Raw genomic sequence first — 19,906 nt, forward strand, 5'->3', positions numbered from 1 at the left:
GTTAAATGGTGGTTCCAATACGATGAAATATCACTGAAATCGACAGCTTACCTCTCATAGTTGTTCCTGGACGATCAATCAGATCACCAGATCCTTCAGATAACAGTTTTTTACAAACATGATTCGAGTCGTCAAGGCTAACGAATTCGTTGTGGGTGGTGAGACCTGTTTGCATTGATGGTGGTACTTGTAGAATAAATGTGACAAGGATTCATTGTTATAAGAATGCTTCAGTAACTCATTCATGCAAGATAAGCAAGACTCACATTCAAGATTTCTTTAAAAAAGGTAGAGTGTTATGGTTGTATTCCCGAAAAATATACCGCCAAATAAATCTCAAATTGCCAATCTTATGGAATGATTTAATGCCCAATTTACTGAACAATATTGTGTTTTTTGGTGACTGGCATGGAAACAACTTTTCTAAACACTTGCAATCTTTGTTTTTTGGATTAGAACACGAGCGTACAAGTTTAGGATACAAAGTAGAGTTTGTACAGCTGGATTGAAAGTGGTTGAACTCAGCATCTGGCTTCAAACTCGGTGATCGTACAATGTGACTGTCAAGTGAGAATGATTTCCGTTTAAAACTATAGTTTAATTGTATTATATGATGAGCGTTGTATCTATTGAATAAGCAGACAATTTCTAGTAAGAAAGCGCAACATGTAACCATTGTATATTCCAAAGCAGTGACTACAAGATAGTGTTTTGTTTTACGTGAATATAACTGTAAATACACTCATTCAACTGTAGCGATAAGCGATTCAACCAACTCTCAATTACTGCTCAAGTTGACCTACTGTCTACTCAATATCTAATCAGTTGGCTTCATACATTCAAGCATCTTAGAATTCCAGTCTAATACTCGAGTCGATTGTATGGATCAATATATCACGTGATGAATGGTTTTATTGCAAAACTTGCCGACTTTAAAGCCGCAACTAAATATCAACACCATATCAAATGCATTCTATCCTGCAAACAATTCATGCATATTTGGCACTATTCATATCATGGATCTCAAATACATTTCAAAAAATAACTCTTTCAATACTTGTTTTGGGTCCTGTGCCAAAACATGTGGCATTTGTTATGGATGGCAACCGTCGTTTTGCCAAACGACTTCATCTGCAGCCTAGTGAAGGCCATCAACTTGGATTCAAAAAGCTTGAAGAGGTGAGCCTATGCAATTCATTTATAAGCTTATCCATGTTTGAGTTTTTTTAGATTTGATATTTGGAGCCATCAGTCGTATTGTCCATACTTCATTTATTGACAGATACGAGTTTTCATTGATCTACCATGGATAAAAAGACATTAGACTGGTGCATGAAACTGGGCATTAAAGTGGTGACAGTGTATGCATTTTCAATAGAAAACTTTAAACGGCCAAAAGAGGAAGTTGATGTGCTGATGGAACTTGCTGAGCGCAAATTTGGTGAATTTGTTACAAAGAGGTAAGGATATGCACCATCATACAGCAATCCATAACGGGTTTGGCTGAAATGGGATAGACCAGGTTTTCAGATTCAAATTTTTTAAAACTGTTGTAGTGATCTTGTACAGAAGCATGGCATTTCCATCCGAGTCATTGGTGACACGAAGCTTCTTCGAGAACCAGTATACAAAGCGGCATGTAAAGTCACATCAGAAACATGCAACAATACCGGTGCTATTCTCAATATCTGTTGTCCCTACACGTCGCAAAATGAGATCCTTGTTGCTATGCAGGAGGTTGTGCAAGGTGTACAGAGCGGAAAAGTGCTCGAGTCCGATGTATGCGAGAAAATGATTGAACAATGTCTGTATACAGAGGAATGTCCACCTTTGGATGTATTGGTGAGAACATCGGGCGAGGCTCGGTTGAGTGATTTTATGCTGTGGCAGGTAATATAGTTCAGATCGTCTTTTACTGTTCAAGCAACACATCTTGGCTCAGTCATTTGTTTGTATTTAGGCTGGACGAGATTGTTTATTGCACTTTCCAAAAAAACTCTGGCCCGAGTTTTCGTTTTGGGATATGCTTCCTATTCTACTTCACTACCAAGCAAACTATGCCAAAATTAAAGTAAGTCGATTTATTCCCATTACCCAACTCTTGGCAGTTTTTGATATGATCCATGCAGTAGTAACCTTTATACCAATTATATAGGCATCAAGAGAACAAGCGCAATTGCATGCAACACAACCGCCTGCATCTATATCGACAACTAATCAATCGGTCAAATTCAATGCAGTAGAGCATGCCAAGAGTCGTCAAAGACAGTCAACGTTCTACAATCATGTCTACAAGACACGACTAAATAGTATCAGGCATGATGCAATGTCATGAACCCTGTCTTTCTAGCACATGCATATAATATTTTATTTTCATTTCAGTTGTAAATTGGGTTTAGGATTTGGTATGAAGTAAAAGATTTGAAATGTTATATTTGGCTTTTGTATGTTAACTAGTATACTTGGCAAACCATAAACTATATGGCAACATAATGAATCCTCAGAAGCTATGGAGCGACACGTTTAATTTCAAACATAGTATCGAGGTCAACATGAATAATGTCATCCACAGCTTCAATGGCACCTTCTTCACTATCGTCGTCATTGATTTCAAATCTACCACTGCCTGAATCTCGGGATTTTTGATCCGTTTTAGTAGCATGACCCCACATGGATGATGGGTCAGATGGAAGTGGTGCAGCTGATTTAGACGAACATGACAAAAGCTTGACTGAACAGCGCTTCGATATTGCATCTACAGACAGCACTTGTGCTTCCTAATGCGTATACAGTACAGTATACAAACATAATCAATTCAGTTTTCTAAATCCTTACAAACTACTCGAATAGCAAATACGATATGAGCTGTATACCTTGAACTCTGAAATTTCTGGTGTGTATGCTGTCGACAATTCTAAAGTCTATCAAACCAATAAATGTATGGTCAGATGTAAAATGCATTGTACACATTTCACAATCAAAAAGACATACTATTATACCTTGAATGCAATCACCATTCCTGGACGAGGAAGGCCCTGCAGGTATGGCATTAAATCGTAGTTTTGAAAAGAGCTTGCTTGACTGTCCTTGTTTGATTCAATGGATACGTTTTCGGTTACATTTGGCTCGATTGTGGATTGTTCTGTATTACTGTTTACATCCTGAGACTTGGATTGATGCAATGAAACGCCTTCTTCACTGTCGTTATTGTCGTTCAGCTCTTCACTTACTGCACCGCCGATCGCAAGTTGAGCAGCACGTTGATTACGTCTCATTCTTCTTCGGGCGCTTTTGGACAACGATGGAACAGACATGTCCGAGTCTTTTAAATGTACGTGAGAGTACACAATATATGGCTCATTTTCAGATAATTCCGTGTTTTGTTTGACAGGTGGTTCATCAAAAGTAGATGCGTATGGAAAAGTAACATCATTGGCATCATCAAACCGAACGTGAGTGCGTTCAGTGTCAATCATATTTTGAACTGCCTTGCGCTTATTTTTTGTAAGTCCAGATGGTATGCAAACAGAGTTGATTGCGTTGGATGTTGCAGTAGCTGTGCTTGTAACATCACAGTGTGTTTCTAAAGATGACTCGTCGTTATCATTGTCAGAAAGCTCTTCTTCAGAGGACGAACTTGAAGATTCCGTATCTTCGCTTGATGAACTCTCCTCTGCAGAGGAACTACCTTCAGAATCAGAAGATGCAGCGCTAGAAGACTCATCTATAGAATAAAATCCAAGTAAATATACATCTCAATGCAAGCAACATTAGATTCAGAACGCATTTACCAGCATCACTAGTCATTTGTGGGATATCTTCTTCAACCTCGTCATCTGCTGGGATATCCACCTTGAACTTTTTTAGCTTTCTATCAAGTGCTTGGCTCAGCAGTTGTTCAAATTGATCCTCTTTAGCAAAATATGAATCTTCGTCGTCATCGTTTTGTAAAGTAGATTGAAATGCTTGAAAAAATGGCTCAGAATCCAGTTTTCGTTTGCCTAATCAATCATATGGTGTACGATTGAGCATACCAACACAACAATCCATAACCCAAGTTTTGGTATAAAAGTTTGACTCACATACCATTGGAAAGACTCTGATTTTTGGTGAAATGAGTCGAATCAAAGTTTTGGGCATACTCGGAAATTCCTACACTGGATTACCTCGCATATAAAAATAAGTGCATTAGTATTTTATGGTCCAATCCGTACTGTCAACAACATCAAACATACCTAACCAGATCGTTATCTCTCAAAACGCAAAAGGTAAGACTATCGCCCAACAATTTGAAGCCATCTATGGATAGTTCGATGGATGCAGCAGCCATTTGGTTTTGATGCAGATGGAGTTGAGAATGAATGACTTTGGACAACTGGCTGATGGTGCAAGTGTCCGAGTCAGTTTCTCGTATGCACATCCAATATTTAGATAAAGGAAGTGGAGTCAGAGTCTGCAGTCTGATCCTGATTGCAGCTGACATTGCAGATACTTGAGCAGTGAATAAAAAGAAGTTTTTCCAATAAATTCCAATTTGATGGACAAAAAATAATGAAGTTCAGGCTTGAGCATATTCAAATGATTGACAATAAACACTTGGATCTGAAATGAGCCAATTGAAACATTCTAGTGTTGAGTGTGCATATCAACCAGTTGCCAGTGTCCGTCTTAAACTCATCTCCAAAGCAATACCAACTATTAATCCGAATCTTGGAATGTAATCATGTTTTTAAACATGCAGTGATGGAGTAGACTTGGAATCATTGAGCTTTACAAGAGTTTGAGTCTAAAAACCAAACTTGACTTGAAACCAACACATTCAGTGGATCAGTTACAGTTGCGTCTACACATAAAAGTACAATGGCAGATGCTGGAGGTCATATGCAGCTACCAGTCGAGCAGTGGTACTTTGATATCCCCGTTATCACTAGGCTATATTCCACCTGCGTGGTCTTGATGACCCTTGCCTGTGTGAGTTGCACTATCGAATGGCTCGATGTCTTGAGCACTACACATGTCAGGATTGTTGGTACTGACGGCTAACCGCATGAGCATCCGTTGGTAATTGTCTTGATTCTAGCAATTAGACTTGGTCTCTCCTTATCGCCTATTTTACAGCTGGACAATGGTTTGGAAGGCAAAGCAGGTAAGCGTCGTGGATGCATGCTAGAGATCATTTCAAGGCCAGCATCAGAATGAGTAGCCTCAGCCACCACTGGCAATCACTACAGACTAATCGGATTTCATTGTTTTTGAATTGCATTCATGCATTGAGTAGTACTGGAGAGTAATTACAACTTTTCTTTATTTTGGAAGCTTTTCGGTGGATTTTCTATTCCATATGTTCTTTTTGTAAGCATGTATGTTGTCTTGATTTTCTTGTTTTGGATATCCAACTATAACATTGTTTTACTGGGATCCATAATATATCTTAGAGTCCAGTATTGTCGTATGCTGGAAGAGGGATCTTTCCGTGGAAGAACTCATGATTTTCTCTGGATGTTTGTTATCGGTGCAACCTCAATGGTGGTAAGCATTCATAGGCGAAACAACGCTTATTAGATATTTCATGTAAAATATCTGCTCATATCATTAATCTTTGATCCGTTCAACGTTCAAATCATTAGTTGATATCATCACTGTTTGATGCAAACAAAGAAGTTCCGTTTCTCTCATCAGCATTCACGTTCATGTTAACCTACGTCTGGTCACGACGTAACCCATCTACTCGTATCAATTTTTTGGGCCTCTTCAACTTTGATGCGCCTTATCTACCATGGGTATTGATTGGATTCACTCTGGTATTCCATGGTGTGACTCCTTGGGCTGATTTTATAGGATTGGCTGTTGGACATGGCTACTATTATCTTGAAGATGTTTATCCACATCTAAGAGGGAGTCACGGACATCGACCATTGGCTACTCCAGCGATTGTTGAACGGGCGTTTGAGTGGATGGAGAGCGTCAGTAAAGGAAATGGTGGTTATGCTGCAGTGCTTCCCGATGCGATGCTACCAGATGCAGATGGTGGTGTACAAGAGCATTTACATCAAGATTAAACCTATTATTATTGCTATACATTGAGCTGTTTTAAACAGATTCAGATGAATCTATTCATGGTGTTTTTTGTGGAGATTGTAATCAAGAACGATTCCATTTACGTGATACTGTTGATGATTGATCAATCATCAACAGTATATTCTTGCGCAGTGTAAAAAGAACAAGAATACAATATATATCTGAAGAATTCATACAAGAGTGCTAGTACAAGGAATGGAATCGGATAGTTTGCATTCAGACACAGCAACCATTTTAGATTAAATGACATGTTTGAGCAATTTATTCTACAACCGTACTCGTGTAAAATGAAATACTAGTGGTTGAATACTTGTTGGTTTCCTACTACAAACTGACTTTAATAGACACAACGATCATCATAACACACAATCAAAGTGTAACTTGACTTTCAATACATTATACGATTGACAGACTCGCCCATACAATCCAAACATTGGATTTGTCTGTTTTGAATCAAACTCGTCTGATGTATTCTAATTTCATACGTTCGCGTTCTGGCTCAAAAAACAATGACTGCAACTCTATGTATCAATTACCAAAGGATAATGTTATTCAGCAAATTTGAATGGACCATTATTGCATGAAACTGTTAGATTATGTTGTGCTCTAGCTTATTTAATGATCCATTTACGTGAATATAAACAGTCGACTCTTGAAAGCAATCCATCTAGTTAGATTGGAGTGGGTTTATGTGATTCTAGGATAGTGGTATAGGATCAGATGTATAGATTGAAACCCAACCATCTTGACTTGATCGTATATCAATTCAGACTACTTGCAACTGTATGGTGATGTCAGGTTGAATACAACTGTTATCAGCAGCTTGCTCTCACCCAAGATTTATTATTCAGCCCCATAAGCAGATCAAACCAGCCATTACTATGAATACTGCAGTAGTGCCCTCCAACCAGCCAAAAGGGCCGAAACGTCGTATCCAAATTAGATTGGATGCTCCATTGCACTTGAATGACCTTGCAGCCATCACTTCAACAATCACTCCTTTTGATGCATTGTCGCAGTTCATGTATGTTGCATGGACATTGTATTGACGATTTCAACATTGAACCTTTTATTGTCTGCTCTTTGATGTATTTCATAAGCTGCATTCTTGTTTTGAGTCGATCTTGTCGGTAGTGTCACTGGAGTGTCACTAGTATCAAATGCTAACGATATTTACTAGTGATCCGAATGGAAAACTGCATTTTGCAGGCAAGGCATGCATTGACTCTCAAGGAGTGGACTTCAAAAACGGCACTTCATATAGGATCAACATGACCGAGTTTACGCTGGTCAAGATACTGGGGAAAGGACAGTATGGAGTGGTTCAGCTTGTCCATCACAACCCAACCAATGTTAAGATGGGTAGGCCAGTTTAATAGCCACGTCATGGACTAATCTATTCATTTACCAACTCATATCGTTGAATGATACTAATCCTATTTGATTGTAATCTAATGTGCTGCCATTCTTACGACCCATCCTTCAACTACTAAACTACAGCACTCAAGGAAATTATGCTGGAATTGGACGAGCTTAAAATGAATCAAATCACTATGGAATTGCAAATACTGCATGCCAGTCATCATCCCAATATCATCGACTTTTATGGTGCGTTTTTCATTGAAAGCTGTGTCTATATGTGTATCGAGTACATGGATGGCGGATCGTTGGATAAACTATACTCTGGCGGCATCCCAGAACCTATCTTGAGGGAAATCACCTTGGCTGTAAGTATAGAAGCTATGGTTGGTTTGAAACACATTCTGATCTTGTGAAACCATCTTAATTCCAATCTACTGAATAGGTTGTGCAAGGACTTCATTTTCTCAAATCATCGCTATCCATTATTCATCGAGGTCAGTAAAAATTCATTACTTTTGGAATAGATGATCTGATGCTATCAAGATCCGGCAGATTTTCCGTGTCTTTAGCGTATTGGATAAACTAATAGGGTTGATTGTATTAGATGTTAAACCTACAAATATCCTAGTAAATACATTGGGTCAGATCAAGCTGTGTGATTTTGGTGTCAGTGGGCAGCTGGTTCAGTCACTAGCAAAAACGAATATTGGATGTCAGTCCTACATGGCAGTGAGTACTGATATATGCGATCATTAGTTTTGTCATTCAAACGGCTTTACTAATGTAACGATTTGATTTCAAATCACTGATGCCTAAACAATCCTAATTTAGCCCGAACGTATTGCGTCACGAAGTACAGGAAAGTATTCCGCGAGATCCGATGTATGGAGTGTAGGCATCACGATTGTTGAACTGGGAGTAGGCGCATACCCCTTCCCTTGGGACAAGTTTGATAGTGTGTTTGCCCAACTAAGCGCAATTGTATCGTCAGACGCACCAACTCTTCCAGTCGAGTCGTTTTCCGAAGACGCACGGAATTTTATATCTAAATGGTAAGAGCAGCAGCAATCTAGTATGCAAAATATAAATCGACTGATTTTAATGTGATTTGAACTGCGACTTTTTTAATACTTTAGTTTGGAAAAAGATCCTCAAGCCAGACCCACGTATCCTGAACTTCTTTTGGCACCATGGTTGACACAGTGCAAGACAGATGTAGATGTAGGAGCATGGGTAAAACAAGCACTTGAAAAACGGGCATCATGAGTGTTTTGGATTATCCAAAGCATATCTATTTTTGGAGTTTTTTATTTATCAGTCTAGTCTTACATTGCATTTATAAACTCACGCCTGCGTCTGGATTTACAATCTGTTCAACAGGTTTATATATTCAAAATACAATATGATGGATTGAACGTTAATGTGTAATGCCCACTTTCTGGGCAAGCAAGCATTTATTAATATAAATACTTGCATGACCAAGCTATTACTTTGTTGTTTCAGCAATGAGAGTATAAAATACACACTGTGAGATTATCCAATAGTGAATGAGCGTATCGGTTGAGAACAGTCGCCTTGGTATTTACGTCACGATTTGCTCTAGCGTAGCACCAAGAATGGCTTGACTGGGAAATTATCGAGTCTATTATTTACGATTGCATACACATTTAGATTCATAGTTTATATACTAATTGAACTGGGCTGAGTTTTCACGGCCCAGATGATCTGTTGGTTAGAGTCGATATGAGCTGTGGTAGATGCGTGCAAATAAAGCAACTTGTATTACAAATCCAGGATAACAAGTTGTAGTCAAGCAGTGAGTTGGCACTTTACCAAACTACGACCAACACTTCTAAACCCATGTATAAGATGGATATGGGAGAGACTGGATCCTATTTAGACTCGGACATTGATGGGGTGAGTTGCACTGTCGATACTGCTGCTGCTTTGATGAGTGCTTGACATGGCCTGTTGTTTACTATCCATTCATGCTGACCTTGCCAACCAACACCCTTATCCACTGATAATCTGATCTTTATTGCTGTCATGTCTATGAAAGGTTGGGGCTATTTCACAAGATGCAACTGGAACGGCTGAGCCTGCTCCATTGATAGCCAACAGTCCTCGATGGGAGGAAACCCTCAACAAGATCATCCCTGCTATTGTTAGTATTCGTATGATATGCGTCAGAAATTTTGGTAAGGTGCTCATTTCATTATTTGTTACATTCCATTTGTTCCTGTGGATTGATGTATATTGCTTGCATGCATCTAAAGATTTGGGTTCTAAAATGCCTTGTTATTCTATGAATAAACCGTCACGGAAACAAACCTTGATTGATACTTTTTAGACACGGAATCTCAACGCACGTCCCAAGCTACTGGATTCATTGTGGACAAGAAACAGGGGGTGAGTTGTCTGCAGTTAAAGGGTTGATTGAATTGATACTAATTGGTTGAATATAGATCATATTGTCAAATCGGCATGTGGTTCAGCCAGGTATTTGGTCTTTACCTTTTCATCAAAATATGATCGATTGTTTGAACCCATGCTAAACCCAAATATGGTTTTGTTTAATAGGACCTATTCTTGCTGATATGATTCTTAATCAATCGAAAGAGGAGGTGCGGTTAACACCTATATACAGAGACCCAGGTTAGTGTCTTTTGCAAACTACATCTAGCAATGCAGTGAATCGCAGATTAACTTTTCTGGTTGATATCTAATAGTGCATGATTTTGGGTTTTTCAAATTTGACGTTTCTGCTGTAAAATACATGAAGGTAAAATTGACATAGTTTACCTTGATTGGTATGCATTTCTGACTTTTTTGTAGATTCAAGAGATTCCATTAGAGCCCGCCTTGGTTAGAGTCGGACTGGATATCCGTGTAGTAAGTGACTGTCCAACTTTTAATTTTAAATACGAATCCAGTATATTGATTGATTCTGTTAAATTAATATAGGTAGGAAATGATAGTGGTGAAAGGTTGAGTATATTGAGCGGCACAATGGCTCGTTTAGATAGAAAGGCGCCAAACTATGGAGCTGGAAGATTCAATGACTGGAATACATTCTATTATCAAGCCGCCTCAATGACATCTGGAGGAAGCTCAGGATCACCCGTGATTGATGTAGATGGCAATGCAATTGCGTTAAATGCTGGAGGTGCAACGCAGTCTGCAACCAGTTTTTTTCTGCCCCTGGATCGTGTCGTTCGAGTATTAAAACTAATTCAAGCTGGTCACTCGATTCCTCGTGGCACAATTCAGACAATATTTCAATATACTGCATATGATGAGATCAAGCGACTTGGACTTGATACCGACATTGAAACTCTTGTCAGACAGTCGTTTCCAGAGAACACGGGCATGCTGACTGTCAGACAGGTTATTCCTAAAGGACCAGCAGATAAACTTCTTGAAGCTGGAGACGTTTTACTTCGAATCAATGACGAATTGATCACTAGCTTTGTTCCCATGGAAGAGATATGGGACTCTAATGTTGGTCAGTCCATCAAAGTGTTGGTACAACGAGGACCTGATATCAAAGAGGTAAATATTACTGTTCAGGATCTACATTCTATCACACCCAACAGATATCTTGAAGTCAGCGGTGGTATTTTGCATGAGCTTTCATATCAAATGGCGCGCAGCTATATTGTTCCTACTGGTGGTGTATTTGTTGCTGGAGCAGGATACATGTTGGGTCTTTCTGGCGTATCTAAGCGGTGCATCATTGAAAGCCTCAACAACAAACCCACACCCACTCTTGATGCGTTTATTGAAGTCATGGGATCACTCAAGGATAATGAGCGAGTGTCTTTTAGATTCCATCAGTTGAGTGATATCAACAAGTCCAAAACCTCTATTATTTTGGCCGATAGAAGATGGCACGATTTCAAAGTAGCTGTTCGGGATGATACGACTGGACTGTGGAACTACACAACGTTGCCTCCTTGTTCTGGCGAAGCTGTTCTTGAATTCCACTCTGCCACGCATCTCACCTTGGACGACAGTCTTGGCCCAGCAAAAATTGTCATTCCATCATTGGTTCATGTTGCTTTTTACCTTCCATTTAAAATTGATGGAGTTGTTGCGCAAATCCATACAGGCGTTGGAGTAGTGCTAGATGCTAAATGCGGATTGATTTTGGTTGACCGCAATACAATCCCTACATCTATTGGCGACATTCTTCTTACATTTTCCAACAGCATCATTATACCCGGAAAGATCATTTATCTTCATCAAATATTTAACTTTGGTATTGTGTCCTACGATACCTCTCTGCTTGGCGACACGTTTGTTCGCTCTGTGACTATTTCTCCCAAAGAACTATCACAGGCCGATTCAGTGCATTTAGTTTGCTTGTCAAAATCTTATCAACCCATTGTACGTAAAACTGTTGTGACCAACATCAGGCAGTTCTTTGTCAATGAAGGCGTTCCTCCAACCTACCGTGCAATGAATGTCGAAGGAATTGAGCTGGAAAATCCTGTATCACAAGGCGGAGTATTGACAACTGAGGATGGCCAGGTACAGGGATTTTATGCAGCCTACACCAAACATGGATCAAAATCTAGCGGTGAGTTTTATATGGGTTTATCAATGAGTGTCGTGATTCCAGTCTTGGATGCGTTGAGGACTCCAGACAATATTGCCAGCATGAGTGGGAGTAATGGTGTGCGTCACAACTTGATATTGCCTAGTATGAAAACACTCGAGGTAGAGATGACGTATACTCAAGTTGCTCATGCGCGGATCATGGGCTTGACAGATGCATGGGTGAAGCGTATTGAATCATCACACCTCAGTCGCCGAAATGTGATTGTCATTCGACGAGTGACGTCGGGAACAACTGCATCAGACCTTGTTAATGCTGGAGATATCATTTTGTCGGTCAATGGCAAACCCGCTACACAGTTTTCAGACATTACTAGCCATTACGACCAATCGCATCTTGAATTGGTACTGCTACGCGATGGAAAAGAAATGCACGTCAACACGCCTCTTTCGACTATGTTGGTAAGTGGAACAGAACGAGTTGTTGGATGGGCTGGAGCCATCTTTCAAATGCCACACAAGGCCGTGTACCAGCAACTCAATCACGTACCGTCTGGGGTTCTCTGCTCAGTGGTGTATGATGGTTCACCTTCACAGCTCTATGCATTGCATCCACTAACATGGGTGACGGAAGTCAATGGTATCCCCACACCCAATCTTGATGAGTTCTTGGTACAAATCATGAAGGTGAAAAAAGACACATTTGTTAGACTGTCGACTGTGAGTTCAACACGATTTGTCAAGGTCATTGCACTAAGACCAAATGATCATTACTTTGGCATGTGGGAAATTGTGAGGGATACTTCTGTTGCTAGCACTTGGCGTCTATCAAGCTTTTAATTGAGTTTTGCATTATTCTGTCAATGCTTTAAATATATACTGGGGAAAATATGGCTGTATAATGTAGATTTATAGCCGTATTCACGTAAAGTGAAACACCTGCCTTTATTTTACTTGAAATAGCCAATGATCAAATAGTCGTTGTGCTTTCCTACTACAAATGATTGCTTCTTGAATAAATACAACAACCATTATATGATTCTCACAGTCAAACTATAGTTTTAAACGAGATTGTCCTCATTTATAAGTCGTGTATCGTGCAATGAACAAGCTGAATTCAGTTATTAAGTTATAAAAATATATTTATACACAGTGTCAAAAAATGCTAGGACGGATGGCCGAGCGGTCTAAGGCGCTACGTTCAGGTCGTAGTCTTGAAAAAGGCGTGGGTTCGAATCCCACTCCGTTCACTTTTGCTTGTATATACTTTTTAGACCAGTTTTAAATCAATAGTTTTAATCTCGATTATTTATCATTCACAAAAATTTTGTTCCTTTCATCTGTAAAGGAAAGTATTCTTGGTCTACTGGTCCGTTATGATCGGGGTTGTAAATATATCCAGCACCATACCCGACTTGCTGCAAAAGCTGCGTAGGTGCATTCCTTAAATGCAGAGGAACGGGATATGCATGTGAATTCATAATCGTATCCTTGACCTTTTTTACAGCCCGGTACGTTTCAACGCTTTTGGGAGCTCTTGCCAAATACTGTATACGGATATACAATCAATTCAACTGATGAGCAAGTTTAATTTTTACAACGCCATCCAATTGTTCAAAAATAAAATAACTACCGTTACACAGTGCGCAAGAATGGCATCACACTCGGGCATGCCAATAACCTGACAGGCTTGGTATGTCGACATGGCTAACGTCAATGCAGAGGAGTCGGCTAGTCCGATATCCTCTGAAGCAAACCTGACCAACCTTCTAGCAACATACAACGGATCCTCACCAGCAAAGATCATTCTTCCCATCCAGTATAAAGCAGCATCCGCATCTGATCCTCGCATGCTTTTATGTAAAGCGGATATGATGTTGTAATGCTCTTCGCCATCATGATCGTAAAGAAGATGCGATTTAGATAGAGCAAGCTGCACAGCTGGCAGAGTGAGTTGATCAAGTTTTGAATGAACTGCAGCATCAAGTGCCATTTCCAGAGCATTTATGGATACTCTTGCATCACCGTCACACATTGTTGATATGTATGCAATGACATTGTCTGGAATGACAAATGGCGAATCTGGTTTTGTTGAAAACGGTGTTGATGACAACTCTGTTGATAGATTCTCTTGAGAAGGTGTAGGATGGTCAAGTTTGAGAATAGGATTGGTATCAGATCCATCCTTGGATACAACTGCAAGCTTAATTTTTGCTGCACGTCGGAGAATCTGACACAAGGATGCAGATTCGTATTTGTCCATCACGAATACTTTACACCTGGACAGCAGTGCTGCATTTACCCTAAACGATGGATTCTCGGTCGTTGCTGCGATAAATGTAAACTCTCCTTGCTCAACAGGAGGGAGAAAGAAATCTTGCTGAGCCTTTGTGAACCTATGAATCTCATCCAGAAACAATATAGATTTCTAAAGCAGGCTGTTTTAGCAACAGAATCGATTGGTGACAAAACCAAGAATCGGTTTCTATACAGCCAGCTCACCTTTCCTGTAAGCTTTCTTTGAGTTCGTGCTTCCTCACAAGACTTTCGGACATCTGAAACATTGTGAATGGTGGCAGACATTTCCTTAAAATGTACTCCAAGTTCTTTGGCTGCATAGTGTAGATCCATAATTCAGTCGAGTCAGTACATAGTGCAATCTAATACTCTGACTAGCAACTGCCTATTACTTGAATATGCCATCAGCGAGAATGAATCTACACTTACCAATAATACGAGCCAAAGTTGTTTTTCCAGACCCAGGAGGTCCCCACAGAATCATACAAGGAACTTTTTTTGATTCAATCAACTGCCGCAACAATGAAGTCTGACCCACAACTGCTTCATGTCCAAAAAACTCGTTGAGGGATGTTGGACGAGCGAGATCAGCCAATGGTCTGTACACATGCGGTGGTTTATAAACACTCATGAGAGTATTGCCAATGTCATTCTGTATGGGCTCTTTATAACCATCAAGTTCATCTCTTGATCGTTTGTGATTGGGACTCTTTAGAAACTGAAGTTTGGTTTGCATCTGAAATAACTTGGGCTGACACGTTGCTGTCTGCTGTTGGAGAGGTGGGCTTGCAGTGTGTTTCTCGCAGCTTGCATCCAAGTGTGTGTTGATATCTGCCTCACTGACAGACCTATTGCAGACTGGGCACTGCACCATTGCTCTAGTTGGGTCATGCATGGATCGCTTTAATTTTGGTCAGGTATTCTTTTCACTATTGCCAAGAATCTGATAAACTCGAATGTGTTTCAAGTGGTATGTCCAGCAATCAGAAATGAAATATGTTTAATGGCTCAAGTCAATGATATTCACAATTCTTCAATCAACACAAAATCAAGCATCGGTTTGAATTGGAATGATTTCCACTCTGGCATAGTTATGGATTGTGCGATCTGAATGAAAAGACAGTCGAGATTGAACACATGTAGGATTTATTGGAGTAAAGATGTGAACATTGGTTCAATTGTTTATACAAACTGAGCACAAAGACCAACACACTAAAAGAGTTCAAAAGACACCGTGTTGGCTTGAACCAACTTCCTCATTAGATTTACAAAACTCAAATAGTAGATATAGATTTGGTTTTATTAGAATAACTACGTCAAAGAAATACTAGATAAAAATATTCATGCTTGGTAAAGCTATTTGAATTGCATCAATGTATGCAGTGCGAGACCAGCTATTTAAAATGGTTTCAAATAGCCTGAATGGTCTTGAAAGAACGGCTTTTTGCCATATTTTGGATAGTGTAATAATGCCGCATGTAAAAATCATGGCCAGATACCATCATTGGGAATTCACAAACGATTCTAAATAATACAAGTACAGTTAGAAATGTATCTACACTAAACACAATTCAAAATATGATTTAAAACACTTGCTTTGTTGACACCTTTTTGCCTATTGAATCAAATACAAAGATATTACCAATTGAGATTAGCATACAAGACATTTTTGAGTTTTTTAGTGAAAAAAACAAAGTGATACATACGCATCAGTAGATATATTGGTAGCACAATGATCCATAGACAAGATAAGATGCAAATAACCCATACAAACGTCGAGCGAGAAAGTCTGCTTAGTGTATGACTCGAGTATACCGAGACCTTGGCAGCTTTTTGCGGAAATGAAATTTTAATTTTGTGCATATAGCCAGTTTGGCGAACAGCAAATTCCAGTGCACAAGAGAGTTCGTTAAAATCCCAAAGAGGTTGTTTTGTCAGATGGATTCTAGATTATTTGATTGTACAATTCAGATATGATTTTAGCACATTGCATCACAGTATAGATACGCTTTGAGTTGGAGGTAAAATAGTAGTTACTCTTTCCAAATGTGATCAGAACGTGTGTAGTCTTCAAGAGTTTCTCTTAGATTGCGAGGACTGGCATTTTTGTCGGGCACACATACAATTCGCGACCAATAAGTGGACATGAGACGAGTGACATCAATCTTGATTCTGAAATCAGAAACATCTTCTTGACGAGAAGTGGTACGACTTTCGCCATCTCTTACTTCCTCAATGTATTTAGTTTCTGTATGATAGCCATGAATGTCTACCATTAGACGTGGATTCTGAAGATTAGACATGAAGAATCTCCATAATTCATCCGGCTAATTGATAGATTGACACAGTACAAGTTAGACCAAGACAACAATCTATGGAACAGGACAAATAAAAGATGGCTTGCATTTTTGTCTAGCTTTGAATCATGGGATTCAATATTCATGGAAGAACTAGATTGAATAATCTCGGCATCGGAGTATGCACCCAGAGCAGGACAGTTTTGAGGGTAACTAATAATATATGCAGACATAAAGGTCAGTTGCCAAGACTTGAGTTGTACAAAGCCAATTAGCAAAGAAACCAATGTATGACTACAACAGTCAACACTTACAGAACACTACCAGTAGGAATGATGGACACATCAAAGTAATCAGGAGGTAAACTGGGAGGAATACTAGGAGCAGTTGGATACAAAGTGGAAGGACCAGCAGAGCCAGACAGTGTTTCTTGCAAGGCAGTGTCATAAGAAGGAGGAGGAGCATATGAGTCTACTGGTAAAGCATACGAGTCTACTGGTAAAGCAGGAGCATCTGGCATTGAGTAAGCGGATGATCCGACAGCAGAAGCAGTGAGAGGTGAAGCAAAAGGATCGGATAACAGAGCAGCCTTTGAGCAGCCAGAATGGGATGAATCCATCAGTTGGTTTGAACAAGGTTCCAAGAGAGGGTCAATCGGACTGCAGCCATGCGAATGCATTCCTAAGATGAATTCGACCTGTAAGCTAAAGCCACGTGTAAGCCATGGCAGTTGTATCGATCCATAAGAGCATAAAGGGACGCTTACGAAGCACAAGCGGTTGCAAGTGGCGGTTTGGACTTATCCAACAATGAACGATCCACTGCAGCATCCAAAACGCATTCTGATTATTGGTGGTGGAGTCGCAGGTTTGACCTTGGCTCTTGGCATCAGACAACTCTCTCAGCTGCATGGCTTGAATCTGCTGCCTGTTATATACGAGGCTACGACCACTTACACTGACAGGGGTCAGCATTTGATGATATGGAAGTGGGCTGTTGAGGGGTTGCTGGATCTGGGACTGGGTAAGCGTCTTGGTTCCATTGGCTGGCCTGTAGTCAAGTTCACTTCCTTGGATGCTTCGTCTAGAGAAGAGCTAGTGCGATGGCCATCTTTCCCACCTGCAACTGCAACTAGCTCGACCATCCCTTCTCTGTTTAGAGGCTCTGGTTCGGCTTCTGTTGCTTCCAGCGCTCTGCTAGATCCTGCTGGAAAACATCCTGCTAAACCCTCAGCCAAGGACTTGGACCCAGAGGCTGGTGTCCGAGTCACCACTGGTGATGCTTCCATGGACGAACATGCTTATTTACCCCCACTCTTGGGTCTGCGTAAACCTGACCTGTTGCGGCTACTCATGACTGCTCTGGCTGGTCATGAGGATCTTGTTTCTAGTCTTGATTTGGCTGTTAAAGGCGCCAATAATAACGACTATGCCTACTATTTGCAAGCCCAACAGGCCAGGATTCGTCGTGGCTCTGTTCCCATCTCTCCCTCAAATACTGCTGCTCCTGAATCTGAAATCCCTACTGGTTTGCTGGGTGATTTGGCCCATGCCAACTGGTTTCTTGATGAGGGATTTGACACGAGCGTTCCTAATCTTCATATGGGCCATGAATTGGAATCTTATGCCATCTCTTCAGATACTGGAAAAGTCACTGTGCGCTTTACCAACGGCGTAACAGATTCTGGCTTCATGCTGATTGGTGCCGATGGTCTTTATTCTAAAGTCAGAGAAATGCTACTCGCTGGTCGTGTTCATGCACAGCATTCTGGAACAGCTCTTATAACTGGCATCTGTCGTACTTACATGCCTCCTGCTGATGTTCCCACCGAATTCGAAGATGGTACTGCTATTCCAACCCTCAGTCGTGATGCATTGCTCAAGTTTTGTCCTGATGGCTCATCTCAATCTTATATTGATCGTGGACTCTCATTCGGTGTCACTAATATCGGAAATGGATTTTTGGGTTGGAACATGATTGTATCGCAGCAGCATCAAGGCCAAGTAATTGGTGATTATGTACGGGCCAAGCGTCGTCGTGATGTCGGTAGTACTATCGCTACAATGTCTACAGGAATGGGTGCAATCACCGGATTGACCGTTGATGGCATGCATCTAACTTCAAACGTGTCTTCTTCAAGCGTAGATGAGTGGATGGTGCCTTCTGGAAGAAATTCGAGTATGGAACTACCCGAACATGCAAATCAAAGCAATTCCAGTGTTGCAACCAAGTCCGAGTATTCTACCACCGAAAAAGTGAAAGTAGACGACAAGACTGAAACGGTCGATGCGACTGATGCGACTACTTTTTCTACAATAGTCAATGCTCAGTCTGAAGAGAAACGAGATGTATCTCATCCTGTTATTATGGTCCATACTGCCGCTGCTTTACGGCGGGACCAAGATAATCATGCTTCAAAGATTTCAAATTCCTCCGAGGCTCCATCTACCACCCAAAGTCGCATTGTTAATCTACCCGACTTTGAAGACACTGCCTTTGTGTCTGGTGAAGAGTCGCGCGGTCTTGCATTGCATCTGCTCATGAAAAGATCAACCTTGCCATCAGAGGCATCTGTGCTAGTTGCTAGGACTGATACTGGGTTTATTGCTGCATTCGATAATATGGATATGGGTGAAGCAACTCCCTACTCTTACTCCTCACCCAACTTTCATCCAGGCCGAGTGCTGTTGATTGGAGATGCTGCGCATGGTGTCGCAACTGCAGCACATGGAAGTGTAGGCGCATCTTTGGCCATTGCAGATGCCGTTGTATTGTGCAAACTGATAGGCCATTACATGAAGCAGGATGAATCGTTAATTTCTCAATCGAGCGCTGCACCCACACCTGCACCTGCATCGTCAGTGATGAACCCAACTGTGACCTCGGCAGCCGTATCAGCTGTATCATCTTTTTCCACAACAATCTACAATGGATCTCAAGTTGTAGAAAGTGTGATTGGGCCCATGATATACGATGCATCAGCGGAGCCAGAACCCGTAAGAGATGGTAGCGAGCTCGATTCAGATAGTTTACGACTTAAAGTGATTAGCAGCAAATTTATGGCATTAAGAATGCCAGTAGGAAACGCATGCTGCTACGATGCAAGAGCAGAGCTAACTTGGAAGATGCATGAGGAGGGGCTATGGAAAAATCTGGTCAAAATGAGTATTGGATATACATGGGCTCGATCTACTTATCAGCAGATGCTGACACGGGGAGCACCAGTAATGCATGCTGGTGGGGACGATGAGGACGGAATTGTATGGCCAAAACTCTCAAAACTGTAATAGATGCAACCAGGCTGATCTTGT

At 40.6% G+C, this 19,906-nt stretch overlaps 8 protein-coding genes across 8 annotated transcripts; 5 read left to right on the plus strand and 3 right to left on the minus strand.

Annotated features, from left to right (window-relative positions):
• Positions 1-966: 966 nt before the first annotated feature.
• Positions 967-2,155, plus strand: BATDEDRAFT_10818 (uncharacterized protein; the record flags this gene model as incomplete). The annotated part of the gene is made up of 4 exons (XM_006677701.1): positions 967-1,179; positions 1,318-1,460; positions 1,557-1,890; positions 1,961-2,155. 4 exons carry the CDS (start codon positions 967-969, stop codon positions 2,153-2,155), a joined length of 885 nt encoding a protein of 294 aa, XP_006677764.1.
• A 254-nt stretch (positions 2,156-2,409) lies between these two features.
• Positions 2,410-3,311, minus strand: BATDEDRAFT_36836 (uncharacterized protein). The gene is made up of 3 exons (XM_006678003.1): positions 3,000-3,311; positions 2,874-2,921; positions 2,410-2,777 (listed from the first exon to the last, which is right to left on the minus strand). The coding sequence occupies exons 1-3, from the start codon at positions 3,273-3,275 to the stop codon at positions 2,508-2,510; spliced, it is 594 nt and encodes a 197-aa protein (XP_006678066.1). The 5' UTR covers positions 3,276-3,311; the 3' UTR covers positions 2,410-2,507.
• A 1,570-nt stretch (positions 3,312-4,881) lies between these two features.
• On the plus strand, positions 4,882-6,059 carry BATDEDRAFT_10554 (uncharacterized protein; the record flags this gene model as incomplete). Its single annotated transcript, XM_006677674.1, has 5 exons — positions 4,882-4,971; positions 5,081-5,146; positions 5,279-5,352; positions 5,436-5,529; positions 5,628-6,059. The coding sequence occupies 5 exons, from the start codon at positions 4,882-4,884 to the stop codon at positions 6,057-6,059; spliced, it is 756 nt and encodes a 251-aa protein (XP_006677737.1).
• A 1,290-nt stretch (positions 6,060-7,349) lies between these two features.
• BATDEDRAFT_10670 (uncharacterized protein) lies at positions 7,350-8,706 on the plus strand (the record flags this gene model as incomplete). Its single annotated transcript, XM_006677688.1, has 6 exons — positions 7,350-7,440; positions 7,579-7,805; positions 7,883-7,934; positions 8,045-8,169; positions 8,272-8,492; positions 8,577-8,706. 6 exons carry the CDS (start codon positions 7,350-7,352, stop codon positions 8,704-8,706), a joined length of 846 nt encoding a protein of 281 aa, XP_006677751.1.
• A 578-nt stretch (positions 8,707-9,284) lies between these two features.
• On the plus strand, positions 9,285-13,046 carry BATDEDRAFT_19279 (uncharacterized protein). The gene is made up of 8 exons (XM_006677748.1): positions 9,285-9,357; positions 9,500-9,638; positions 9,791-9,849; positions 9,906-9,939; positions 10,021-10,095; positions 10,170-10,222; positions 10,276-10,332; positions 10,405-13,046. The coding sequence occupies exons 1-8, from the start codon at positions 9,301-9,303 to the stop codon at positions 12,838-12,840; spliced, it is 2,910 nt and encodes a 969-aa protein (XP_006677811.1). The 5' UTR covers positions 9,285-9,300; the 3' UTR covers positions 12,841-13,046.
• A 270-nt stretch (positions 13,047-13,316) lies between these two features.
• BATDEDRAFT_29838 (ssDNA-dependent ATPase MGS1) lies at positions 13,317-15,172 on the minus strand (the record flags this gene model as incomplete). Its single annotated transcript, XM_006677899.1, has 5 exons — positions 13,317-13,547; positions 13,634-14,082; positions 14,221-14,428; positions 14,503-14,612; positions 14,728-15,172. 5 exons carry the CDS (start codon positions 15,170-15,172, stop codon positions 13,317-13,319), a joined length of 1,443 nt encoding a protein of 480 aa, XP_006677962.1.
• Positions 15,173-15,881: 709 nt separating this feature from the next.
• BATDEDRAFT_24070 (uncharacterized protein) lies at positions 15,882-17,214 on the minus strand (the record flags this gene model as incomplete). Its single annotated transcript, XM_006677839.1, has 5 exons — positions 15,882-15,913; positions 16,005-16,243; positions 16,336-16,625; positions 16,685-16,808; positions 16,910-17,214. 5 exons carry the CDS (start codon positions 17,212-17,214, stop codon positions 15,882-15,884), a joined length of 990 nt encoding a protein of 329 aa, XP_006677902.1.
• Positions 17,215-17,404: 190 nt separating this feature from the next.
• Positions 17,405-19,882, plus strand: BATDEDRAFT_24071 (uncharacterized protein; the record flags this gene model as incomplete). The annotated part of the gene is made up of 1 exon (XM_006677840.1): positions 17,405-19,882. One exon carries the CDS (start codon positions 17,405-17,407, stop codon positions 19,880-19,882), a length of 2,478 nt encoding a protein of 825 aa, XP_006677903.1.
• Between the last annotated feature and the right edge of the window lie 24 nt (positions 19,883-19,906).

Source organism: Batrachochytrium dendrobatidis (assembly GCF_000203795.2).
Source record: "Batrachochytrium dendrobatidis JAM81 unplaced genomic scaffold BATDEscaffold_4, whole genome shotgun sequence".
Taxonomy (NCBI): Eukaryota; Fungi; Chytridiomycota; class Chytridiomycetes; order Rhizophydiales; genus Batrachochytrium; species Batrachochytrium dendrobatidis.

What these genes read in the sequence shown, in the direction of transcription:
- BATDEDRAFT_36836 (XM_006678003.1), bottom strand. Translation starts at nt 3,275, where the DNA reads ATGAGACGTAATCAACGTGCTGCTCAACTTGCGATCGGCGGTGCAGTA. An exon ending in GAATGGTGATTGCATTCAAG is followed by an intron (nt 2,922 to 2,999) that starts GTATAATAGTAT and finishes TTGGTTTGATAG; the next exon opens with ACTTTAGAATTGTCGACAGC. An exon ending in CAGAAATTTCAGAGTTCAAG is followed by an intron (nt 2,778 to 2,873) that starts GTATACAGCTCA and finishes TATACGCATTAG; the next exon opens with GAAGCACAAGTGCTGTCTGT.
- BATDEDRAFT_19279 (XM_006677748.1), top strand. Translation starts at nt 9,301, where the DNA reads ATGTATAAGATGGATATGGGAGAGACTGGATCCTATTTAGACTCGGAC. An exon ending in TTGTGGACAAGAAACAGGGG is followed by an intron (nt 9,850 to 9,905) that starts GTGAGTTGTCTG and finishes GGTTGAATATAG; the next exon opens with ATCATATTGTCAAATCGGCA. An exon ending in TCGGACTGGATATCCGTGTA is followed by an intron (nt 10,333 to 10,404) that starts GTAAGTGACTGT and finishes AAATTAATATAG; the next exon opens with GTAGGAAATGATAGTGGTGA.